This window comes from Chenopodium album, chromosome 22, assembly GCF_948465745.1.
Source record: "Chenopodium album chromosome 22, dcCheAlbu1.1, whole genome shotgun sequence".
NCBI classification, from domain to species: Eukaryota; Viridiplantae; Streptophyta; class Magnoliopsida; order Caryophyllales; family Amaranthaceae; genus Chenopodium; species Chenopodium album.
In genome coordinates this window covers 37,208,746-37,233,321 of record NC_137855.1, presented here as the reverse complement: position 1 = coordinate 37,233,321, position 24,576 = coordinate 37,208,746, and the positions used below count along the sequence as shown (strand labels likewise).

Sequence of the window (24,576 nt, the reverse complement as noted above, 5' to 3'; positions counted from 1 at the left end):
ACATAAGGGATCATATGGCAGGAATCTGAGGAAATTAAAGCGAGAATGTAGTTAGAGTCTTAGAGATACAGGCTTGACTGCAGTAAAGCATGATGGAGGAAAATGTTAGTTTTAAACATAGTATGTTTTGCCCAGATGGGACGAACATGTACTAGGTTAACATGCCCAATCCTATCAGTAACTGCTGTATCTGAAGAGAGGGAAGGAATGCAGTTGGCGTGCATTTCTTTTAACTTAAAATGGGGATTTTTTCCTTGGATGATTAGTTCCGGGGATTGTTAAAGATGCATTAACTATCTACGAATGTCTGACTAGAGAACATCAGGTCCCAAATAGAGTCCTACTAACAGCAGGAAGCAATTGGTTTACTGCTGTGCGCGTTTGGGTTATAGCTAATAGCTCTGGCAGGAGGCTGTGATGCAGGAATGCTCATATGCTTAGATATGTAGCGATCAGTTGGATGCTTAGACTTGTATGGTAATTGGTCCTTCATCAAGAATTATACTTGTATCTAGCTTTCATTGTTTTCACACCTTTCATTTATTCTAAATTTCAGGCCGAAGTTGATGATCTTGTTGCTTAAACCTTCTACAATCTACATAGAGTTCATATTTGTTGGATGCTTGGATAATTGGATTCATATCATTGTATCAAATGTGGTGTCAACTAACATTTTAATTTCATAGGCTTGTACAAACATAATACTTTATATTCACCCGCCACCTCCCCCTCCTTTTTTTTTAAAAAAAAGAAAAAATTTACGAGTGCAATTTGACTTTTGTACTATATATACAAGTTTAGAGACGCACGAACATTCGTGCGTGTGAATCTATCAAGTATAATTCTTTGGTTTTTTCAAATAGAATTTTTTTTTTTTATTTATTTTTTTTTTCACATGTTAGTTTTTTAGATGGTAGTTTTTACAAAATGATGGTATTGTGTTAGTTTTTTTTAGATGGGAGTAATTTTTTCTTTTTTAAAGGATGGTATTTTTTTTTTCTTAAAAAAAAGACAAAATGAGAGGGGTATTTTGGGAAAGTGAAATTTATCACCCAAAACCCCCTTTCACTTTATATATAGGATATATATATATATACACGTATAGTTTTATTTGGTTTGACCAATGATTATTCTTTATAGAATCAAATATAGTCATCATATATTACATGTTATGATCATTTCAATGTATTGTTTTTGAATATCAATTTTAAAATTTATAATTATGGCTAATTATTAATAGGAAAAATTGGCCTTAACACTCTGAAGTATAACTTGGGTGCAATCTATACTTTGCTTAGTAGTCAAAACATTACAAACTAATGACTTGGGTGCAAAGCACACCTTTAGTGAGTTTTCCGACCACCATTCTCGCCGGAAGCCAGTGAAATTATTCGATTTGCGTGCTGAAAAATGTCCCATAACGGTTTCAGGGGTCATTTTGACTCTTAAGAACCCATATTGAGCTCGAAACAAGCAAAAAAAAAAGGTAAAATATTTATACTTATGGCATATATTAATATTATTGATAAATTAGTTTTTTTTTTTTTTTTTTTTTTTTTTTTTTTTTTTTTAGGAAAATTAGAAAATAATTTTGACACCCCTTGAGAAGAGCACCTTTCAGCTCCACACGTGGTGGCACTTGTTAAGGTACGATTGGGTACACAATATACAGCTATACATGCATGATTGAATTGTTAGTGTGCTAGTGCCATAGTTATGGTTCACGACTTCATGAGTGCACTATAACTTGACCATTTAAAGTGGCATTTCTCACACCATGACAACTTTTTTTAAGTTCAAATACATATAAGATATAATCTAATTTCGTATAATATAAATTATTTTCCATATTTACATTAAAAAAAAATGCAAAATTCTATTGACACAGGAGTGATTATAAAAATAATATTGTACACCATATAGTAAAATATAAATTCTTTTTTGAGAAAGTAAAATTATGAAATTCTTTGAAAGAAAAAGAAAAAAAAGGCTAGAAGATTAGGGTTGATCACAATATGTCAACCTTTGTTATCTTACTTGTAAAGATTGCAAGCCTCAATATACAATTGCTCATTATATACTATATTATAATAAGAAGATATACTACAGATTATGCGAATAATTTTCCTAGCTTCCCTTCTATCAATTATTTCATTAAGCATGAATCAAACATTTTTAGATATTAAAAAATAAATTTTTTTTAAAAAAGTGTTTAAGATCCTTGTTCTTGGACCAAAGAAAAATCATAAAAGTATGTAATAGAATGATGATGAAGTCATGATAGATTTAGAAAGTAATTCTTACAAAAAAAAAACGATTATTATTCCACTAGGATCTATGAATATTTTCTCTAAGCATTATTTATATGTTATTTTCTTGTACTACTATAGTTTACTCAATCATTACAATGGTGACAAAGATTATATTATAAGGTCAAGTCATAAGGTTTTATAGTACTTCGTATTTATTAATTAAGCTAATCAACTATCCTTTCTAACATCATATTTATCATTTGATCTGCTAAAGTCATACATTTATCAAATCCAAGTCAACGTGGATTTTACTTTGTTAAAATAATAAAAATAGACTCAAATTCTTGCAAACAAAAATTCATCTTCAAACAGATTGGGTGTTGGGGTATATTTTGCAAAGAATAATTCATCTTCAAACGTCATAATATAACTTCCTTGTTATTCGTTGAAATTTAATTGGTGTGTGACTTTTTCTTAGAAATTAAAGCTCTTTAAATTTAGTTTTCAATCTAATTAGAATCACGATCAATTTTAGCAATTCTTTCAATTTACCAATGCTTTGCTTCTTTAATTTCTAAGTCAAATTATTCTCAAAGAGATGTATTGTGGGCTTCCTTGCATTCTATCTCTACGTTTCTTATACTCTAGCTTATCCATTGTTGGTTGTGATTTGAACTTATTGTAACCTACTTGTATTTTGTAATTTAACAATAAATGTGATAGATTTATGAAGCAATGAGTAGAATAACAAGTCAAAATGAACTTTTGAATTATGAGAGAGTGGATACTAGAAATTTGGAAGGACAATTTTGATGTACTAATTGACAGTTGATTATACAGTTGGGATAAGAAGGGGCTAATTCCTCGCCATCCAAATTTTTATAGAAGCACAACAAACTGTAAGCACATCCCACTTGTCCAAGGACTTATTTTCCACCATTAAAATAACAAAAAATCAGCGCGTTCAGTATGCCTATGCGTTTAGCATGTGGCATTGTGGCCGCTTGTAAAAAGAATAAAGTAACTTCTTAACCGAGTCCCCCTGTAATATTGACTGAGTATCCCCTAGCTATAACACTAATGAAGCAACCCGTAGACATGTAAGAATTAATGAAAATTTAAATTTTCGTACTTAATTAATTTTATTTAATTTTTGTTCTTGTGAACATATGTTAAAATATTTACAAAATAATTGATAAAGCAATTATGTCTTTATCGGTTTGTGATGTCTTGAAATTTTTTGTCCTTATTTTAATGATCATCTATTTCATTGTTCCCTTTTAATCACTTGATTATTGAATGATTGATAGTGAGGAAACATCATTTATACAGTTTGTCATCATCAAAATAAAAAGAAGATTTTATAAACTCTTATATGATATCAACCCAATCAATAATTCTCTCAAAGGGGAAACAAAAAAAAAAGATGTTGTAATTTACTAACAAACAAATAAAATTATGGATTACCGCGTTTAAAATTGGTTGACTTAATATTGTATGATAGGACGCAGTTTAGCAAGAGGGTCAGATCCTAAGTTGGTGCTCAAATTGTATACAAATTTATAAAATACTTCCTCGATTTCAAAATTTTCACTAGTAAGTTGATTAACACATAATTTAGTCATTATTTTACTTGATAAAATTTGCTTTCGAATTTCAATAACTTGGTAAAATTAAACTGTCATAGTTAGTTTTCATCGATTTATTGGGCAAGTTAGGATCAAAATGACTATCTTTTATGTTGTGATAACTAGATTTGTATATTATCAGACTCATATCAACACAGGTGGTCAATATAGACTTAATAATTATCTTAAAAACAAAAAATAAAAGTACATAACACACGAGATATGAATCTATAATAATGAAACAAGTTGGCTAAATTATATGATATGATATGATGTGGATCTTTAGAAATTAAAGGCTACTCACGGAAGCATTTGTCTTGTTACAAGTTTCAACAAAATTCTTAAATAAGATGGATGAAATTGGTGGGTCATTTTGTTTTTGGGCTGCAATTCCACATGTTATAGCATGTGGTATGAAATTGTTGGGTACACGTGTGCTTGAATGCTCCATGTGCATTGTTGATTCTTGATTGGGCATTGAAAGCTCCATTTCTCCAACTCATGGCCCATTTTTTATACTTGTATGTTCATTTTTTACACCAAGACAATTTTAGAATTCTTTTGGGTTTATAACATGCAATAGGATGTAGACATATCCCCATGTCTAACCTCAAGCACTATCAACAAAAACCTAATGATGTACCGATAGAGTTAGCCATAGGTCGGGCCAACACCCTAATTACTTAGGTCTAGGCTTGCCATAAGAGGTGTTGCAGTGCGTCATGAATAGTGTACATATGAATTTAATTTTCTTTTTACTTTAGCACAAACACAACGAACTAGCCGACCTACAAGCTATCCACGCACTTTAAAACCAAATCAACAAAATGTGTTAAAGGAGGTTCAATTCTTGACACGACACAACGTGCATGGGCTTTTGATTATGGAAGACAAGCATGAGCCAAGTACGAAACAATTATTCCTTAGCCAGATTTAGTCTTGACACATAGAACCTGCACAGTTTAGCCCGTGCCTAGCTTTACTTAATGATATGATTAAAATAATCTATGATTTAGGTTTTTGGCTTGGGTTAGTTGATGAAATAGTTTTTTCTTCTCTTTCAAAGTAACAGTGGTAACTAAAGTATGACATTTTATGATGCGGCTGGTAGACAATAATGAAATATGGTAATTAAAATAATAATTATGTTCTTTGTAAAAAATTCATTCATACTTGACATTTGCTGTTTTTCTTCATATATATGTATATTATCATTATTCGATAAATTATCGGTCATCATTTAATATAAGTATAAATATAGAAGATGATGGCTAGTAATAAAAATTTAACAAAGAAATTAAAATACATTCATGTCAAATGAAAACACTTACAATTAGATCGAATCAAACATTGACATGTGAGTTTTGTTACATAAAAATTCATTGCCATTAATTATGAATCTTGAAAGAGCAACTGCTCACAATGTATCAATCTAGACAACGAAGTTTCCAAGTTGACGTAGGATTTGAAGGCCAAGTGTAGAAGTTGCCCTAGTAATAGTAGTAACTACTCCAACTGTAAGGTTGGATAGATGTATCCTTAATTGATTTATTTATAGACTGAAACTATATCCATGTGATTCAATTAACTATCTTCTCTGATCTGTTGAAGTCATTAAATAAATTGTGCATATGAATTTAAGTGGCAATCTTTGAAAAAATTATTGTACCATGAACTTTATTTACACAAACATGTCAATATTAATTTGGCCTTTAACTAACCTCATAAGACAAACAATTCATGGGAAAACATAGATGGTTATCTATTTAGGAAAGTGATCTTTTGAGCATGAATGCAAGGCACCTCCATTATTTTAAATGTCGGGGTTAAAAAAAAATTAAAACACTATAGATATAAAATATGACAAGGATGAAGGATATCATAAAATTGTGCATGATTTAAAATAACTGTCTCATTGAATTAAAGGTTTAAAATTAATGCATACATCATTGATAGGTCTAATTAATGTGAAAATTAAATAACTATCATCATTAGATATATGTGTGATTGTCAATTCAGCCTAATCATCCAATCAAGTTTAAGCTCATTTAATCATGAAACAATATTGAGTTTTCGAGTCACTCTTGATTATTATTTGGCAAGCTTCCTTATTGGTTGTTCCTCGTTAGTTCCAACTACACATACATTATTATATATTAACTTACAAATTGTATTTATAACAAGTTTTGTTCCCCTTATATTAATATGAAACATAATAATTAAGCTTTTCGTCTGAAATATCACGTATATATTTACATACACAGATGAACATGTAGCATAATTATTTAACTAGCTTAGCAACAAACAAGATAAATGAAATCCAATCCGATCCTATCCAATAATCCAATGAGGTATATATACTACCCACATAACCCATCATTGTTGTTCAAAGTCATGACTAGATTGACTACTACCAAACTTGTGACAGACATAACTTGATTATATAACTCCAAGTTTATATTAGTACAAACAAATGCAAAGAGATGTTTTGTCACACCAAATAAAGGACCTCCACAAACATCAAAATATTTCTTACAACAGGCGGCAGATGAGTATGCTTGTCAATCTTTATTACTTTTATTTTTTTTATAAAATTAAATAATTATTTTTTCGTATAAATACTTTATTTTATACAAAAATATGTGGAGGGGAATATTAATATGTGATTGGTCTATGCCGTTATTATTCCATGTGGCTCAAATATAAGAGCATATGATAAAGTATACGTAAGGTGACGCAACTAAACTCACAGGTGGCTAGCTAATGATTAGTGAAGATATTAGTAAGAGAGAAAATAAGAGAGGTGGGAGAGAAGTAAGAGTTTTAAATTAATGATTTTGTTACAAATAATTAAATTGGAACAAAATCTCTTACAACAAAAAATAAATATTATATAGCTAAGAATCTTTCAAATTGTCATTAAGAGATGATATAAGTCAATGATTAAAATATAATTAGAGTTTTTAATAACAAGCTTGTTTTTATTATACTAATTAGCTTGTATCTATCAATATGAGATCTCATATTGGATACGGTCATACTGAGTATATGAGATCATTAATACGTATATGTTAGTAGCTCTCTATTTCAACAGTTGAAAATTTTTTACTCCCGTAAGAAATTAAATGACGTGAAATTCTAGTAGTTGAAAATAATGATCGTACAAGAAATTTGATATAAGGGTTTATTTTAGGCCGGCCATTAGAAGATAGCTTAGAAGAGTTCATACATGAAAAAAGCACTTTATATTATATGCAAGGTTATCATTTAATAAATGAAAAGAAAAATGAACTTAATATTAATACACCAAAAAAAATGAACTTTAATTTATCGGACTAGAAAATAATTAGAATTTAGAACCAACTCCATCCAAGAAAACTATACCTAATAGATTCATTTATATACCTGTTTGATTCTTCTTTATCCATCAACTAACACTACACCCTAAAATTAATTAAAATAATCCTCATGCATATATGGAATAAAAATTAGGTGATAACCACTTACTAATTGTTTTTTTTTTTTTTCTCATCAATGATCACTATAGATGATATCATGCATGAAACTATAATACCGACCTCCATTTCGAAACAACAACAATAATATGTCCAATTAATGAATACACCTTTTGTCAAAATATGTTTATTTTAATCATTAATTATTCTTACAATACATAATCATATGCATGGAGTAATTAATTTATAGTGACTTTATTGAAGTAAATCTTGAGGTAAATCTAAATAAAGTCGTACATAAAATTAAATCATATCATGAATCATTAATGAGTTTTATAACATAATGGATTAACAAATTATTTACAAGTTTTTTTTTTTTTTTTTTTTTTTTTTTTTTTTTTTTTTTTTTTTTTTTGAGGAATTCAAGAAATGAAACTTTAAGGGCCTGTTCACATTTACTTAATTTCAGTTCAGTTCAGTTCAGTTCAGCTCTAATCAGTTCAGTTCAGTTCCAATCAGTTCAGTTCAGTTCAGCTCTTAATTTCCCTCTCACATAAAATATTCATTTCAGCTCAATTCAGTTCAGTTCAGTTCAGTTCCTATCAGTTCAGTTTAGTTCAGTTCAGCTCTAATCAGTTCAGTTCAGTTCAGTTCAGTAAATGTGAACAGGCCCTAATTTTTATGGTATTTAAGAAGTAGCTATCTAAGAGGCTCTCATTTAAATAAAAAAAAAAAAAAAAAAAAAAAGTAGCTAGCTAAGAGGGGATACAAAACATGTCAATTACTTCAATTTGTACTTGCTGGATGTGGTGTCTAGTGTCTTAATATATAATAAGTTTTGAGTTCAATAAAATACTTTGTATTATTGTTATGATAGATGTCTTTATATGGAATTTTGATTATATGGAGTAGGGGCGACGAAAGAGATGGAGCACAATGCAACAACATCGATATCTAACAGATGTTTTATGCATATTTTCCTTGGATTATTATTGGATAGAATTTTTCCATCTAGAACTTGATTCAAGAGAATATGACACAACATTTCAATAATTTTAGTATATTGTATAATGATGGTATAATCAATTTCTTGATCGTATCTTGTTTTAATTATTGTGTATTTAATTTGCTTTTAATACTCTTTTTAATTTACACTAAATAATTATCTAATATAATCTTTTCTCTAGGTTAACTAGTTTAATTGGTTTTTCATATATATATATATATATATATATATATATATATATATATATATATATATATATATATATATATATATATATTAGCTTAGCTAGCTAGGCAACTAAGCATGTACATTATGACACGTTTATATAATTAGTCAAATTAGTTAGCATAGAATTATAGTGTTGTAGTTTTGTCATCCTTACATGTGAATATGTGATGGTATATGTTATTGCAAACTTGAATTTTTAGGGGGTTAATTAATATGGATCTCGGCTTCCTGTTTTCTATATATTTGTTGAAAGGATCTTTAATCTGATAGATAAACAATTGATATTGAGAGTACTATTCAAGTTTCAGACTTAACTATTTTGTAAAAGATTCCCAATTTCGTTTTCTCTGTATCAAAGGATTGCGTGTCTATTTCAGATATGGGCAAATGACTATACAATTTACAAATTTGAATTAGAATCTTTCTGCTAATTGATAATATGCTAAATTTTTAAATTGAAATGAAAGAAATGTCAACAGTTGAATATAAGGAATCAGTGTCAACCAATAGCAAATTGTGTTTAAAATATTATCCCAAAAATAAGCATCAAATAATGAATTTCAAATAGAAAAAAATTCAAAAGATTGCCAAGTCATATGCCTTATATTAGTTGTTAAACCACTAATTCAACAATTAATTATGGTTTGATAATTCCGGCTGAAGTCATACATTATCTGCTCCAAATCATAAGTGTCCTTTTTGCTTTTTTTAAACGACTGACTTGCAACTAAGTTGATGAAGTTGACATGTAGTGTGACTAAATTTTATTTCTCTTTATATCGTGAATTCGTGATATCCTATTCCTTGACTTTTTTTTTTCCTTTTTTTTTTTTAATACTTATTTAATTATATTTTTTGTATTTTATTTGTTCCCAAAAATTATTAACCAACCTCTATTATTTTATCTACGGAATACCTTTTTTTCCTGTAGACTCATAAACTTTTTACGGTGTTCTCCCTATCTCATATTGTATTCATCTTTTTCTTACATCGACTCGTTTTTTCTTACTTTATTTCTTATAATACATATTAGAGTTTACACTGAGTCAAATATTTTTCAGAATTGAAAGATCATTATTATTACCCCTAAAATCAGTTTGTGTACTCTAATATATAAGTAATAGTACACTATGGATCCCACATTAGTTATTGCCTTAATTATGTATGAAAAGTTCTTGCTTGTGAGGTTGCAAGAAGAGATTCCAAGTTCTCATGACTCCCCTTCTTTGGTTTATATTTTTTTTTTTGAATCAAAAAAAAAAAAAAAAATAATAATAATATTGAAAAGACGAAAGTTAATTTTTTTTTTTTCATCCGATAAACGACCATCACAAAAATATTGAAAGAATAATATGCAAGTGAGTTTGAGCTATAAGAGACCGATCAAGGTGGAGAGTATGGACTATTATTATTTACGTGTTCATATTTTCATAACAGGTTAATTTCTCTCAATTATTACCATTTCATCAATGTCGTCGGACATACAATTCATATGTATCAATGTATGCAACATGAAATTCAACATACACCAACTAAGAAGTACTAGCTATCTTTGACAAAATTTGCAGTACAAATGGCTTAGGTTTAGGCATATACATATTATTCTTTTGAGTTGTTAACATCTCGAGTCCTTTTAGTAAAAAAATTGGAGTTTTAGAAAGATAAATAATTCAAAATTTGATCAGTTGGTGCCTTAACTTGGTGGTTGTTAAAGTACCCCCATATGACATCCAACTTGCACTACCAACAATTATAACATTTTTGTAGTTATGTATACATAGTAGGGCTACCAATACATCATAACCTAGGTTCCACAAATCACCTACCCTTCTTTTGCCATGCTTATTTATTGCTTAACCTAAACAAGATTCTTCTCTTCAAATCATCATGGAAAATGAAACAAGATGAGAATTATTAAAGTTATGAATATTCTCATGAGAATTTGATTTAGGCTAGCATGTTCTCTTCATCGTTTTTTTGCTGATCGAACTGAACCTATTTTACTGAACTAAAATGATTTTTAATGATTTGAAATTAATTTTACCAAACATAACTTATTTTTACTGATTTAATCTTTTTTTATATATACAAATGATCAATTTTATTTGTTCTTTGAAATTACTGAATTTTACTAAATAAAAATTTATTGATACTACATTGAAACTATTTTGTTGAATTGAAATAATATTTACTGAATTGAAATTATTTTTATTTTAAGGAAATACAATAGGGTCTTACTCATTTTAGACTTTTCATAAGGAATTTTTTATTTTTATTTTTATTTTTATTTTTTTTTTTTGCTAAGAAAAAAAAGAAGCAACTTGTAATTATTAATCAATCCAATGGGCCCACAATTTTATAACCACAAAATACAACTATACTTGCTATAAATGTGACCTTCCAGCAAAGAGCTGTTTCATAGGTGTTAAAAAACAGTTGAATCAATACATTGTCAATATAAACTCATTATTCATACAACTATATAGTATAACTCGATACTATAGTTTAATTTGTGGTTTTTTTTTTTTTTTGTTTAGAACAAATATACAAGTATGGATGATTCAATGAGCTCCACAAATTACATGAGTCAATCTCAATCTTCAAATTGTTCTGAAGAAAGTGGTTGGACTTTGTACTTTGAAGATTTCTTAGCCAACAATAACTATGATAACATGGATATTATTCAAGATCATCAAGAAGAAGATGATGACCATACTTCCTTCTCATCTTCTCATCATCGTGCTACGCGAAAGCTTTGCAATAGTAAACTAATCTCCCAAAATAGAAAGATTCAAGCCAAAAAGTTTGTTGATGAGGAGTTAGAGGATACTGCTAGTTCTCCTAGTCACAGTCCTAAGGTACGTATTATCATTACTCCCTCCGTCTTTTTATGTTCTTTCTGATCAATTTTCTTCTTAGTCCGTTTTTTTGTTGGTCATTCGTGATTTCATAAAGTTGGTGAAAAAAAAAGGAGTTATCATGGTCTGTTTTTCTTTTTTTACACACGTGTCACCAACAAGTCAAACACGAAAGATTAAAAAAACGGAGGGAATATAATCAATATATACTAGCTATTAGGATTTTGTCCTTTATCCGTTGTTAATTTTGTTTAGATTGACGACTCATCCATTTGCTTCCTTGTTTGCGTAGGTTAATGATTTGAACGATTTATACATCAAATCTAAAGAGTTGGATACCCAAGATGTTGTTTATTACCAGGTACGTAATTATAAACATATTCAACATAAATAATGAATATTATTTTTTTTATATATTTGTGTAGAATATTGAGTTAACATTTGTTTGTTAAATTGTGTTATAATAGGCATATAATTCCAGCCATTTTCAGAGGAAGCATACGAAGGGCATGTACACGTCTTTGTCACAGGTAACAATATTACAATAACACAAATTTATATATATCCAAAAAAAAATTATCAAAAAATTGTACTACATATTTTTCTGGTACATTTGGTGCTTTAGAAACTGTACTATTCTCGAATCTCGATTGCTAAGGATATACTTATGTAAATACTACTTCGTATGTAGAGTTTGACATGAATGACATCAATGGTAAAAGTAATGGTGGTACGTAGTAACAAGTTTTGTCTCTATAAATACGAATAAAAGATACAAGTATATGTTATGCAATACGGAGTATTATTATTTGTTTTTTATAAAATACCGATACATTGTGTCACCAATAAGTAGTTTTTGGTGCAGTTGGGACGTAGGAGAGCTTAGCTTGACTTGTGTACGTAGCAAATCTGGCTTACGTGTGAGAAGTCTTAGTCTGATTGGACCGTTCTTCTTACCAAATAAAAAGATAGTACAGTACTATTTATTAGCTTTTAAATTCAAACATGACAACTAAAGTTTTTGTAAAATCATGTATTTATTCATAAAAGACGGTTAAATAGAGCGAAATTAAAGGCATTATATTAAAATTCTACCTTTGGATTTTATGCAGGAAATAAATGGGCAAGCTTCACAGAATGAAGGAGAAGGCAATGATATGGATTTTCTGGAGACCCAATTGAGGAAAAAAGGACTTTGCTTAGTACCAATGTCAATGTTATTAAATCAAATTAGTTGAAATATTCAATTATATATGCAGGCCTAAGCTAGTTTGTCAGTGTAGCTTCCTCTTTATGTAAATTGAGTAGGGGAGAACAAAAATAGAATCTCTCCATTCAATATAATGATTATTCAATAATAATGGAGGAAATAGCTAGGGTTATTTAGAATGTATGAACAAGATCCTTTAGGCCAAAGGTCATACTATGTAAAAAGTAACACTAGTATTATTTGACTATAAATTAGGTTTCATGCATGTCAATATGTCATACTAATTAAGAACTTTGATGTATCTCTATGTTGTATTCTCTAATTGCTTACTTGAGCTGGTAACCCTATTTAAAACCCGAATTAAGCTCTTCAACTCATTTTTATACAATAACAACACTTTATATATGTATCGGTTCGTATTAAACTTTCATATTGTAAGATAAATTTAAAATTTCCTAGTACAAAAATATATCTGAAACAAAAACATTGCAATTCAATATTTGTGAAATTTACTAAATAGGAATAACTAACTTACAATAATTTTGAAATTGAGCTGAGGAAACACAAAATTAGGAAGTAATCTTAGAGATAGAAATTATCAATCATTTACTTCAAAATTTGGTCCTTTTGATACATCATAATCGAAAGTAAAATTAAAGGTTTGGTCTTTTTTATATCTATATTTTTTTTTGGATTTATAGGTAGTTAGGATTCCGACCAAATTGTAAGACAAAAAATAAACAGACATAAACTACAATTAACTAAAATCATGAGTTCATGACAATCATTTGATTGTCGTATAATTACTTAATCTATGCTCTATCAGAATATTTGTACTAGCAATATTTTATTTGGGATTCTAAATTTCTAATCAAGCCGATATGCAGCTGTAAAGCTAAGCAAATTCGTTATTCTAATTAAAAAAAACATATCAAATGGTATATAAAAAAACAAAACAAAAAAATAAAATTAAAAATAAAAATGCGATTTTGCTTTTTTATGTGAGAAGAATACATTAATAATAATAAGACATCAGACATGTAAAATTACTACTACGTACGGAGTATAAAGATTAGTAAAACACATATTTTAGCACAACTCTAATCTCCAACGCTTCAAGCTTGACTAGCTAGAGCAATGTTTTTTAAAATGTCGCATCTTTCCTTGTGAAAGCCTATGTACAATTTGAATTATTTTTTTTAATTTATAACTGTGTTGATAAAAAAAATTATTGACAAAAGACTCCAAACCCTTTTGAACCACCTTCCTATTATTAACCCCAAATAAAATTAAAAACCCAAAGAATAAGTTGGTGATAAATTCGGCTTCTGACATATATATGAACTGAATAAAGAAGAAAAACAGAACATTGAAAGAAAAAACGGACAATGTTTTGTAGAAAATATTCTAATTTCTTCATAGTAAGACCCCTAAGCTAGAAGGAGCTTTATCTTAACATAGAGAGCTAGCAAAGAGATATGGTAATTTCACTAATTTGTGTAGATTGTTATACAAAATTATTGGTAAATGGAGCATGCTTGTGAATCAATCTTGTTGAAAAAAAAAAAAAAAGTAATTGCATATTTGCATGTATAAATTGTGTTTTTTTCTAAATTAAAAAAAAAAAAAAAAAAAAAAAAAAAAAAAAAAAAAAAAAAAAAGACTTTTGAAATGATGCGCATCCGGGGAATCGAACCCCGGTCAGTACCGTGGGAGGGTACTATGATACCACTACACTAGATGCGCTTCTTTTGGCATATCTTAACCTCAGTAGATATAAATATCAACTAATAATGTCATAAAAACAATCTGATATTAATATTTTACTACGTTAAATACTTCCCGAAGTTATAAATACCAAGTATTATGCAGAATGCAGACTCCTCCATGATGTCAATTTCTCATCTTTATGTGAAGACCTATCTGCATTTATAAAACGAGGGACTTCTTTGAAAACTGTACTAATATTCTGAAGATAAAATTTGCTGGTTCTCTAATTAATATTGTTAGAATTCAGGGTTCTTAGGGGTCATTTGGTTCAACAAATTGGAATGAAACGGATTGGGAACCCATTCATGGTGGTATGGATTGAGAACATACCTTATATAGAATTTGAAATGATAACGGTGTACAATTACATTTGTAATTCCTAGACATATCCCTTGCTCCCAATAAGTGTTAGTAAAAAAAAAAAATTAAATATGAACACGTTAAAAATATGAACACGTAAAAGTTATGTTATTATTATTATTTTTTTTTTTACTACATGTTCATTTTTAATTTATAATTGTTTTGAGTAAAAAACTGATGGAAGACTCCAAACCCTGTTGAACCACCTTCCTAATTATTAACTTTGAATAAATTAAAATGAACATGTAGTAAAAAAAAAAAATGAACATGGATACCATGAAAGTAAAGAGGAGCAGTGGAAGGATAGAAGTGTGCTTATTCCTTTTTTTTTTTTTTTTTTTTTCTACCAGTAATTTTTAAAATTTGTAAGATTGTGTTCAAGTCCCTGATTTACATTGGACATAAAAGATTATTATTGACAAAAACTAAAAATTACTCCGTATCTTTTTTTTATTTTTGTTTACCTAGTTATCATGTATACATAAATTAAATTATGAAAAAAGTAACCAGTGGGTGTAAAAGTATGATAACAGTAAGTGAAAAATAGTACAAGGGTGGGTGAATGTAAATAAATAAAGAAAAAAATAAATAAAATAAATAAATAACAGGTATACTTCGTATATAGTAAGTAAATACGGAAGCGTGCAAGTTTTTTAGGCAGGATTTTTCAATTTCAACAAGAAATTGATAAGGAGTATGTTATTTTTCCAGGGAATACAAAGTCTAGTTCATTACTGTACAAGGATAAGAATAGAATTAAAATGTTTCCACAGATCCTGAAGTCCTGAACTGCTACAACTAAAATTGAGGGCTTGTAAATAACAGCACCTTGTGTAAGACAGGCCTTGTCAATTGGTCATATTGATGCCTTGATGGTCATATACAGTGAGCCCTGTCACTAAAATTTACAATTTTTTATTTTTCTCTGGAAGATTCTCTAGCAATCCCGGTATTATTTCGAACAGGTCACCAACAAGCCCATAGTCCGCCACCTGCAAAACAAAAAGTATGCTAAATTCAAATTTAAAGAAAAGATAGTGTGATAGCAGCGTTCTGTGATAAACTTGAGATGTTGGAACTTGGAAGGCTGACTAGAGGTGATTCCTCAAGCATAATCTTCAAGTTTTGGATGGCAGTATCTAATACTAATTTCCATGAATAAATCATATCATACTAGTTTCGACTATATATTAAGTTCTTATGTGCAATGTGGAGAAATGTGATCATACTAATTCCCATATTGGAGGGCCAAGTTTTATATCAGTCCTGAATTATGCATATATAACACGTCTTAACATGATCTTTTCTGTGGCAATGTGTCACATTAAGTTATGGGTATTGCATTAGTTCCACATTGGCTCACGAATATGCAATCCAATTTTCAATTCCTGATCACTGAGAAAGGAGGGGAGGAAGATGTACACTCTCATAATTGCTGTGATTCAGCATTTACAGATGCAAGTGTACTTTCATGAATCAAGGGTACAGAAAATCAGATATAAATCTTCAGTTTCATTTGCAATTAAGCAATAAAGATAAGAAAGTTGTTTTCCTACCTGGAATATGGGGGCATCTGCGTCCTTATTTATCGCCACAATGACTTTGGAATCTCTCATGCCAGCCACGTGTTGAATGGCTCCTGATACCCCAAAAGCCATGTACAGCTCTGGTGCAACAATTTTTCCGGTCTGTCCAACCTGAAACAAAGACAAAGACAAAGAAGAAGAAAAAACTCAAAGTCAAAAATGAACATGTACAGTAAACTATATGATGAATAAATTTATATTTTTCGGTCTATAAGCACCAGCATTGAGTTGAGTGTTGCATACTAAACGTCAATGGAAAACTATCTAGAGAATCTACTATGGATCAAAAACAGAGATTGTATTGGCGATAAAAGCTTTCTGTCTGACTCAACTAAAATATTACTTTACATTGTAGCCTTCCCATTTGTGAAGGCGTCCATGGCTCTATGCAATCTGGATGCTGATGTTGTTAAAGTTATACCAGCATATTGTTGGAATTCAATATTGTTAAAGCGCTAGATAGGATATTTAATACTTTGTATTTGTTAAGCCTTCAGACCTTCACCCCACCTAGTCACCTACACCCCCTCCTCCCCCTCCACAACAGCACACACACACGCACACGCACACACACACACAAAGGATGTATGAGTTTCTTTCTAAGAGGTATTCTTTATATTCCATGCAAAATACATGGCCTTCAGTCCTTCACCCCACCTACCTATATTTATAAGATGATACAGATTAAGCAGTCTACAAGCACAATTAGGATTCAGGAGCACTGATTTACCTGTAATTCATTCGGAATGAATCCTGCATCAACAGCAGCACGTGTAGCTCCAACTAGAAGGAAGCAAGTAAGGAAGAAACACAGGTTAAATAACTGCTATGTTACACATGTTAAGCACAGAAGAAAAGTGTAAAAGATATCTAACTCAAGCTCATATTTATGTTAAGTAATTAACAAACATATGTTAAATGTTTTTACACACCTGCTGCATCAAGTTTTTCAGCAAGCTTCTCGATCATCTTGAAGTTCTCAGCACTTTTTAAACCTCGTCCTCCAGTCACTACAATGCGTGCATTTCCAAGGTCTGGGCGCTCAGTTTCCTGAGTGCTACGGTTTACAAATCTGGATTTATCCAGAATTTCTGCAAATGAATTACCAGAATAAGAGCTCATAAAAACTGTACTTACAAACACAGATATACCCATATTTCATGACTCGGAATTGTATAAGTTGCCGTCCAATACCACCCTGAGGCTCTCATTTTATATAATCTAAATCAAAATTAAGATGGCAATTGCTACTATCACTGCCAAGTGTGACAACAGAAAAAGCTTGTATTTAAACTAAACACAGACCTTCATCAAAGGCTGAGAGATCAACCTGAGTAATGGGAGCAGCATTGGATCTTGTTTCAGATGCTGGAACTGGAAATGAAGGAGCACGGACAGTCAAGATGCATGGAGACTCGCCAGTATATTTAACTGTACAAAGAGCATTTCCAGCATATATTGGCCTGTCATAGTCATCCACACATAATCCAGTGGCTTTTAGAATAATAGTCTTAGCAATTTTATCAAGAAGAAAATATAAAATAATAACAACAAAATCCAAATTAGAATGATGGGTCAGATGCATGAACCAAGAATCTATTTTAGGTGGTCATCTACAAAGATCCTCATCCTCCATTCACTTTTATCGAGTGCTACATGCATTTGCAAACCAACTTTCATCATATCATTATTCAATCGCTTCATCTAAGTCATCTTTAGTCTCCCTCGACTTCTTTTGAAAATTCCAATAGCCAAACCCTTCACCTTCATTACCACTGCGTCGTATTTTATTCTCCCTTATATAATCCTCAATATTTGTAACTCTAACTTTCCCCAAATATCTACATTTCTAATTTTATCTTTGAAGGTGTTACCAACTTAACACACATCCATCTCAACATATACATCTATGCTACATGTATTTTTTTAAATTACTCCTCCTTAAAAGTCCAACATTTGTATGCTTATTTTGTGAGATAACAAAAGCAGATGGGAGTAGTAAAAATACCTCACAAATTGATGAGACCCAGATACCCCAGTTACATCAGTTACTGGAGAAACATCTAAAAGCGCAGCTGCACGGGGCAATATATTTTTACCAAATGAACCAGAAGCAGCAAGAATATGTGTGTATCCACCTTTCTTCTGAACTAATTCAACCAGATTTGCCCAAGTTTCAGCTAAAGGATGCATAAATTTATCTGAATCGGCCACAAGCACCTACAAGACATATCATTAGCACAAGCTTAGTACTGTGAAAATTTTTCTGCTTTACAAGTTCAAGGTTCCTACTTCTATAAAGGATAGGGTAACCATGATTATCCACTCAAAAGACATCTTTTAGTAAACCAAATGGAAGAATTAGCTTTCAAAAATACAAAGTAAAATTTTAGACAGCTGCTCAAGGCTTACGAGGAAAAAAAAAGGATATGACAAATTTGTATGGTATACAAGTCATTGACAGCTTTTTCCAACTCTTACGAGAAAAACCACCAATACTCAGAAGGTAACTTCATGAAAACTATTGTTCCCAAATGACTAGATTTGACCACAAATAGTATTGAAATAAAAATTCTACTTCTATTGGCTATCTAGCTCAAATTTTCAGTAGTGTCATAAGTTGCTTATTTCTTTGTTTTACCACTTACCTCAAAATTCTTTGTTTGGTTCTACTTTGTTCAAAGATTGTAAGTCATATTGAAAACGCCAAATGAATGATATTATCCTGTAATTCTATTTTAAATAAGAAAAGGCACATACCTGCGAAATTAAGGGATGGCACAAGGAAGCATGTGTCGCAGCTTGTTGGAGAGATGGACCAGAACCTGCCAATAGCATGGAGATCAAATTATCCTTACTTAAACACTTTGCAGCCTCTACAGAACTAATAGACGATGACTTGATGGAGCCTCCTTCATGTTCAGCCAACACCAACGTGCTAATCTATTCCATTAAGCAGAAGACATAGCCTCATTAAACACAATAAGGTAAAAAACTTCATGCATTTGACAGAATCACAACATGATGTTAATATTAATTATTGATACAACATCATGTATAGGCTATAGCCACTTCTAAAAAAGAAATTGATCTCCATGATTTAGCCACATGTACAAAACTAGAGTAAGGATGCAAGATTTGGAAAAGAAAGATTTGCTTATAAAGTTACAACATTTGATCAGTATATCAGAAAATGTAAAAGTTAAAAGAAGGTAGCAACAAACTACACGAGGTGCAAGCATTGAGAACAGCATAAAAATTGACAGTTGAATCCAGAGAGCAATTACTGAGACAGGCCAAAACCAAGAACGACATTCACTAGACTCACATACCTTTGTTTAATTTTCAATGTTTCTAAACATCTGAACATAAAAGAAAGATGTTGAGCAAAAGATAGCACACTTTATAATACAGATATATGAACAGTAACACAATAAGGAGCAGAAAGGGAAGCTCAATTGGCAGGAGCTTCCCCTCTTGCATCCGCATCATAGGTTTAATGTTCACCATGAATAGAGGGCTTGGGTCGAGTTTGTAGATTCAGTCCTCAACAAAGGCAACATTTACTCGTTACAACAAATACACACACACAGATGGATCATTAACGAAAATTATAACCGAATTATGCACTCTTTTAAATATCTAATACAGAAACATGGCATTTCACTGCAAAAATCATAAAAACAAAATATTGCTCCAGATCAAATCTAAACTCATATCTGGAAGGGTATGGACAGAGGGTGGGAACCATTGCCTCCTTTGGGACCATAATTGGACAGGCCTTGGACCCTTAAAATCCTTAACCCATGGCCCTCTGAGGCAACATGAGGAGTCACAAACCCTGAACTGTATTATTGATGAAGGGGGATGGAACCTTCACAACCTGAGTATGAATATTCCTCCCAATATCCAGCAATTAATCAGATCCACCCCCCCCCCCCCCCTTCACAGGAGAGGGGGATGACCTTCCTTTCTGCTGACTCTCAAAAGGCAAATTTTTTGATGCATCCCAAGCATACTCCTTTCTATGGAAAAAAACCAAGTCAACTTCAGCCCCTAATGACCCATGGGAGAAAATGTGGAACCTGAACCTTCCCCCCCCCCCCCCCCCCCCAATCAAAAATGTTCCTATGGCAATGCCTATGGGACAGACTACCCACCTGCAGAAACCTCTTTGTCAAACACATAACCCCCTCTCAATTCTGTTGTTTTTGCCTTGGTAGTATTGAGGATGCCATCCATGTCTTAAGAGACTGTACAAGGGCAAGGGAAGTCTGGGCAATAGCTAATCCCCCTTCCAGCTTTGATCAACCTGACATACAATCCTGGATTTTACAAAACTTAGAAAGCACTTCCCCTCATCTCTTAGGAATTCCCTAACTTTTCCTTTCCTGTCATTCTTAAAAGCATTTGGCTAAGAAGGAACAACTGGGTTTTCAACAGCAAATCCAAACCCCTACCTAACTTCTGGGCTTCCACCACTTACTCCATCAAAGACCTTTTTTATTTCTCTACCACCACCCCTGGCCACCTAACCCCCCCAACTGCTGCCCAACTCCTCTGCTCGGATGATCAGAATCACAGTAGATGCCTCCTTCTCCCTCAACTCTCTGTGTCCTCTGGTATAGCTTGCATATGTAGGAGCCATTCTGGGGAATGGATCCAAGGTCTGGCAGGACATTGCTTAGCTCCCAATTCCTATATGGCAGAGTTATTTGCTATCCTAGCAGCTGTACACTGGATGAATTTTCTTATTATGTCTGACTGTCATCGTGTTGTCAACAGCATTTGTGATACTAATTCCCCCCTGATGAAGGCCACCTATTATCTACATGGTGCAGGGACCTAATGCCACCTTCAGGGAGCAGCGCCATTATGAAAGTTCTGAGGAAGAAAGTCAAGGAAGCAGATTTCCAGCCAGGTTGCATCTAACTCCTACCCAGATTAGAAGGAAAGAAGACAGAAGCTGGATTTCAGAATTTAACTTTTGTAACCCCCCTCCCATTCCTAGAGATAGTCTTTCTGAAGGAAACTGTAGTTCTTTTGGCCAGAAATGGCATGAATATTTGGGTGCTGCGTCACCACATTAACTATATTGTGTATGCTATTGACTTTGTACACCTTTTTACTACCTCGGAGGGGTGGTATTATTGCTAATCGAAGGATCTAGCTTAAACTCTATTGCAGTTTACTGATGAATAAATTGTGTAACAAGGAAATCCAATTTTCAAACTTTCAATTATTACAACCACTATTACTAGCATTGCAAGTAATCATATCAAAAACATCAGCCCTAATATATCATGTTTTTCCCCAACAATCAAATAGTAGCATGTATTTCAATGATTCTCCAGACAATAATTGATAATCACATAATCCAATTTCAATTGATCAATCCAACAGTAAACTAAGTTCGAATTCAAACAATCACAAAACACAAAAGCAACACTCAATCGATCAAAAAACAGTGCAAATTGGTTAAAATTTCGATATAATAATCTAACTCCAAGAATTTGAGATGATTGAAAAAAAGAAGCTTACAAATCGTGAAGTGGTGGATTGTCGGAGAGGAAAGCTAGCGTTGCGAAGTCGGAAAGCCCTAAGCATTGCTCCAATCGCCATTGAAGAAGAAGAGAAAGAAAGGGAGAGGTTGATTGAGAGGAGAAAGAGAATAGAAAAACGTAATGGATTTGTATTTGTACTTCTTATTTACATTGCTCCTAAATTAGAAGTCTTAATTTATGAGCTAATGAGTCATTAAGCTTATCCATGTCTTTAGAGAATAATTTTCTTAATGATTTCACTTACTTTTTTTTGAAAGAATGATTTCACTTACTTCAAGTACTTGTTTAAAGACCCCTAAAAAATAAAGTACTTGTTTAGAGAGGGATAATATGTTTAAAAAAAAAAAAAAAAAAAAAAAAAAAAAAAAAAAAAAAAAAGAAGAAATAGGGATAATAAAAAGAGCATCACCACCCATAATAAAAATTTGTACAATAAAATAGAACTTAACGGCTCCATCCATGGATCATTAATTTAGTCACACGGTCTATTTTCATAATTTAATTTGGTTACAATTGTTACTACTCCCTCCGTCCCTGAAAGAATGACCCATTTGGCCTAATTTTAGTCCCAAAAAGAATGACTCATTCACATTAAAACACCCACCAATTTGCAACAATATTTGTGCAAAATTAGCTTTCCCATATAAAATTTTGATTTTCCATGTAATTTTATTACTTTCTCTCTCTATTTTTTTACAAACTCCATGTAAATTTATCTTTCCAACATACTTTTACTTCTTTTTATTTAACTTTCTTAATACCTGCGTAATCAACCCAAATGGGTCGTTCTTTCGGGGATGGAGAGAGTATATAGACAATTATATATATTACTCTAATTGTCAAAGTTATGGCTCAACAAATGTGATAATCAACTGATGCACTTTAAAAAATGAGAGTATAAAAGTAAAAAAAAAAAATTCCAACTACAACATGTTTGAAGGAAGTTTATGAAGACTACAATACAAAAAACTTGTCATTTTAGAGTTTTTAAAAACGGTGTATTATGTTGCAACGAGGAAAATGTAAAGTTCATGACAAATTTTATGAAAAAATTACTAATGTTCCTACACTTTTTGCTTTCGTTATACTCCCTCCGGTTTCAATTATCTGCAACATTTGCCATATTTGGGTGCTACCTATTATGTGCAACAAATTTTTAAGTTTCTATTTTTAGTAAAATTTAATGTGTAAAAAGACATATGTACCCTTACTTTTTTGTTTTAAATTTGTTTAACATAACTTAATCAAACACAATTAAACTTAACACTCTCTAATGATTCCCACCAAAATTAAACCCCCTTATACTCTCTCTCTTCCAAACCCTTTCATCTTCCAACTACCTGCATTCATTGTTCTTCATTGAAGACGTCTTGGTTTTGGTGCCTTCATTCATCATTTCTGGAGAATTCTCCAGAAAATTTAACAAAACCCACCCACCCTCTTTCATTTCTGTCGTTCTCTCTCCTCCTATCTCTCCTCTCTCTCAACTTCGAAACCCTAGATCTAAATTTTTTCTTCAATCTCTGGAACAATGAACCCAGAAAACAATGACCCCACTCAAATCACCACCCCAGAGCATAGATCTGAGGGTTCTACGCTGTACAAGCTTCAAAAAGGCACTGGTATTCTGAAGCCAATTCGCCGTTGTACTGCTTTCTTCCGCCGTTACCGTGGAGGGAAGATCGGAGCCAAATTGGTTGAACACTCTTCCAGCGATGAGGGAGAGGAGAAGACTGAGAGCACAAACGACGAAGATGGGCCAGATCTGGCCGAAAAAGAGGGTGACGGTGGAGAAACGGGTCCCCCTGTTGCTTTGGAGGGTGGTCATGGCCCTTCAAACACTGTTGCTGTTGTTGAGGAATCGTCTGCTGACTCAATTATTGTCGAGGCTGAAGTTCCGCAACCCCCTGCTGCGGTGGTGGTCCATCTTCCCTCTCCCGTTCCTGGGGGGAGGGTTTTTCCTGAGTCCCTAAAGGCCCCAACCTCTTCTAGCAGTTTAAGTGGCCGAAAAAGAGTCAGATCTATTTTTACTCCTGACTACAGTGACTGGGACCATGAGTATTTGGCTTACCTTAGGGCAAAGTACCCTAATGACTTCCCCCCCAACAACTGATCAGCGCAGCGTAACTATTTCTTAACCCTAATTTATTGTTTTGAGTTGTTGATTATGCTAGTTGAGTTGTTGATTTGTTAACCCCGTGCTCTGTTATTTGCTTTGATATTGTTGTGTTCATTTGTTATGTTGGTGTTGCTGGTTGATTGTGAAAAGGGTTTTCTTACCCTGTGCTCTGTTATGTTGTTGTTGGTATATTGGTGTTGCTGTTGTTGATTTATGCTGGTTATTGTTTGTTGATGACATGTGTGTGCTACTGCATATGTTGCTACTGTGACTTGCCTATGCCTCTGTAATGATTTGAGTCCCTTTTTCTGGTTCATTTCTGCCTCTGTACTGGAATGAGTCCCTTGTTGGGTTAGGTAATGTCACTTGATGTATGATGAGGCTTGTGTTGGAGCCCAAAGAGTCCCTAATTGGATGTGGTTGAGAGTTCTTGCTAGTCTATGCCTCTGGATGTCAGAATGAGTCCCTCTGTCAGTGTTGTGTGATTGAGTCCCTCATTTAATGCTGTATGTATGTGTGATAATTCCAAATGATGAAGTG

At 32.0% G+C, this 24,576-nt stretch overlaps 2 protein-coding genes and 1 non-coding gene across 3 annotated transcripts; 1 reads left to right on the top strand and 2 right to left on the bottom strand.

Annotated features, from left to right (window-relative positions):
- Window positions 1–10,921: 10,921 nt before the first annotated feature.
- On the top strand, window positions 10,922–12,963 carry LOC145606053 (vascular-related unknown protein 1-like). The gene is made up of 4 exons (XM_081662114.1): window positions 10,922–11,427; window positions 11,720–11,788; window positions 11,895–11,957; window positions 12,540–12,963. Exons 1-4 carry the CDS (start codon window positions 11,122–11,124, stop codon window positions 12,663–12,665), a joined length of 564 nt encoding a protein of 187 aa, XP_081518240.1. The 5' UTR covers window positions 10,922–11,121; the 3' UTR covers window positions 12,666–12,963.
- Window positions 12,964–14,312: 1,349 nt separating this feature from the next.
- On the bottom strand, window positions 14,313–14,383 carry TRNAG-CCC (transfer RNA glycine (anticodon CCC)). The gene has a single exon. It is a non-coding gene; the product is annotated as a tRNA-Gly (tRNA).
- A 1,004-nt stretch (window positions 14,384–15,387) lies between these two features.
- Window positions 15,388–22,448, bottom strand: LOC145605591 (electron transfer flavoprotein subunit alpha, mitochondrial-like). Its single transcript, XM_081661662.1, has 8 exons — window positions 21,895–22,448; window positions 19,114–19,296; window positions 18,362–18,573; window positions 17,659–17,816; window positions 17,286–17,444; window positions 17,084–17,136; window positions 16,324–16,464; window positions 15,388–15,759 (listed from the first exon to the last, which is right to left on the bottom strand). The coding sequence occupies exons 1-8, from the start codon at window positions 21,973–21,975 to the stop codon at window positions 15,673–15,675; spliced, it is 1,074 nt and encodes a 357-aa protein (XP_081517788.1). The 5' UTR covers window positions 21,976–22,448; the 3' UTR covers window positions 15,388–15,672.
- Window positions 22,449–24,576: the final 2,128 nt, after the last annotated feature.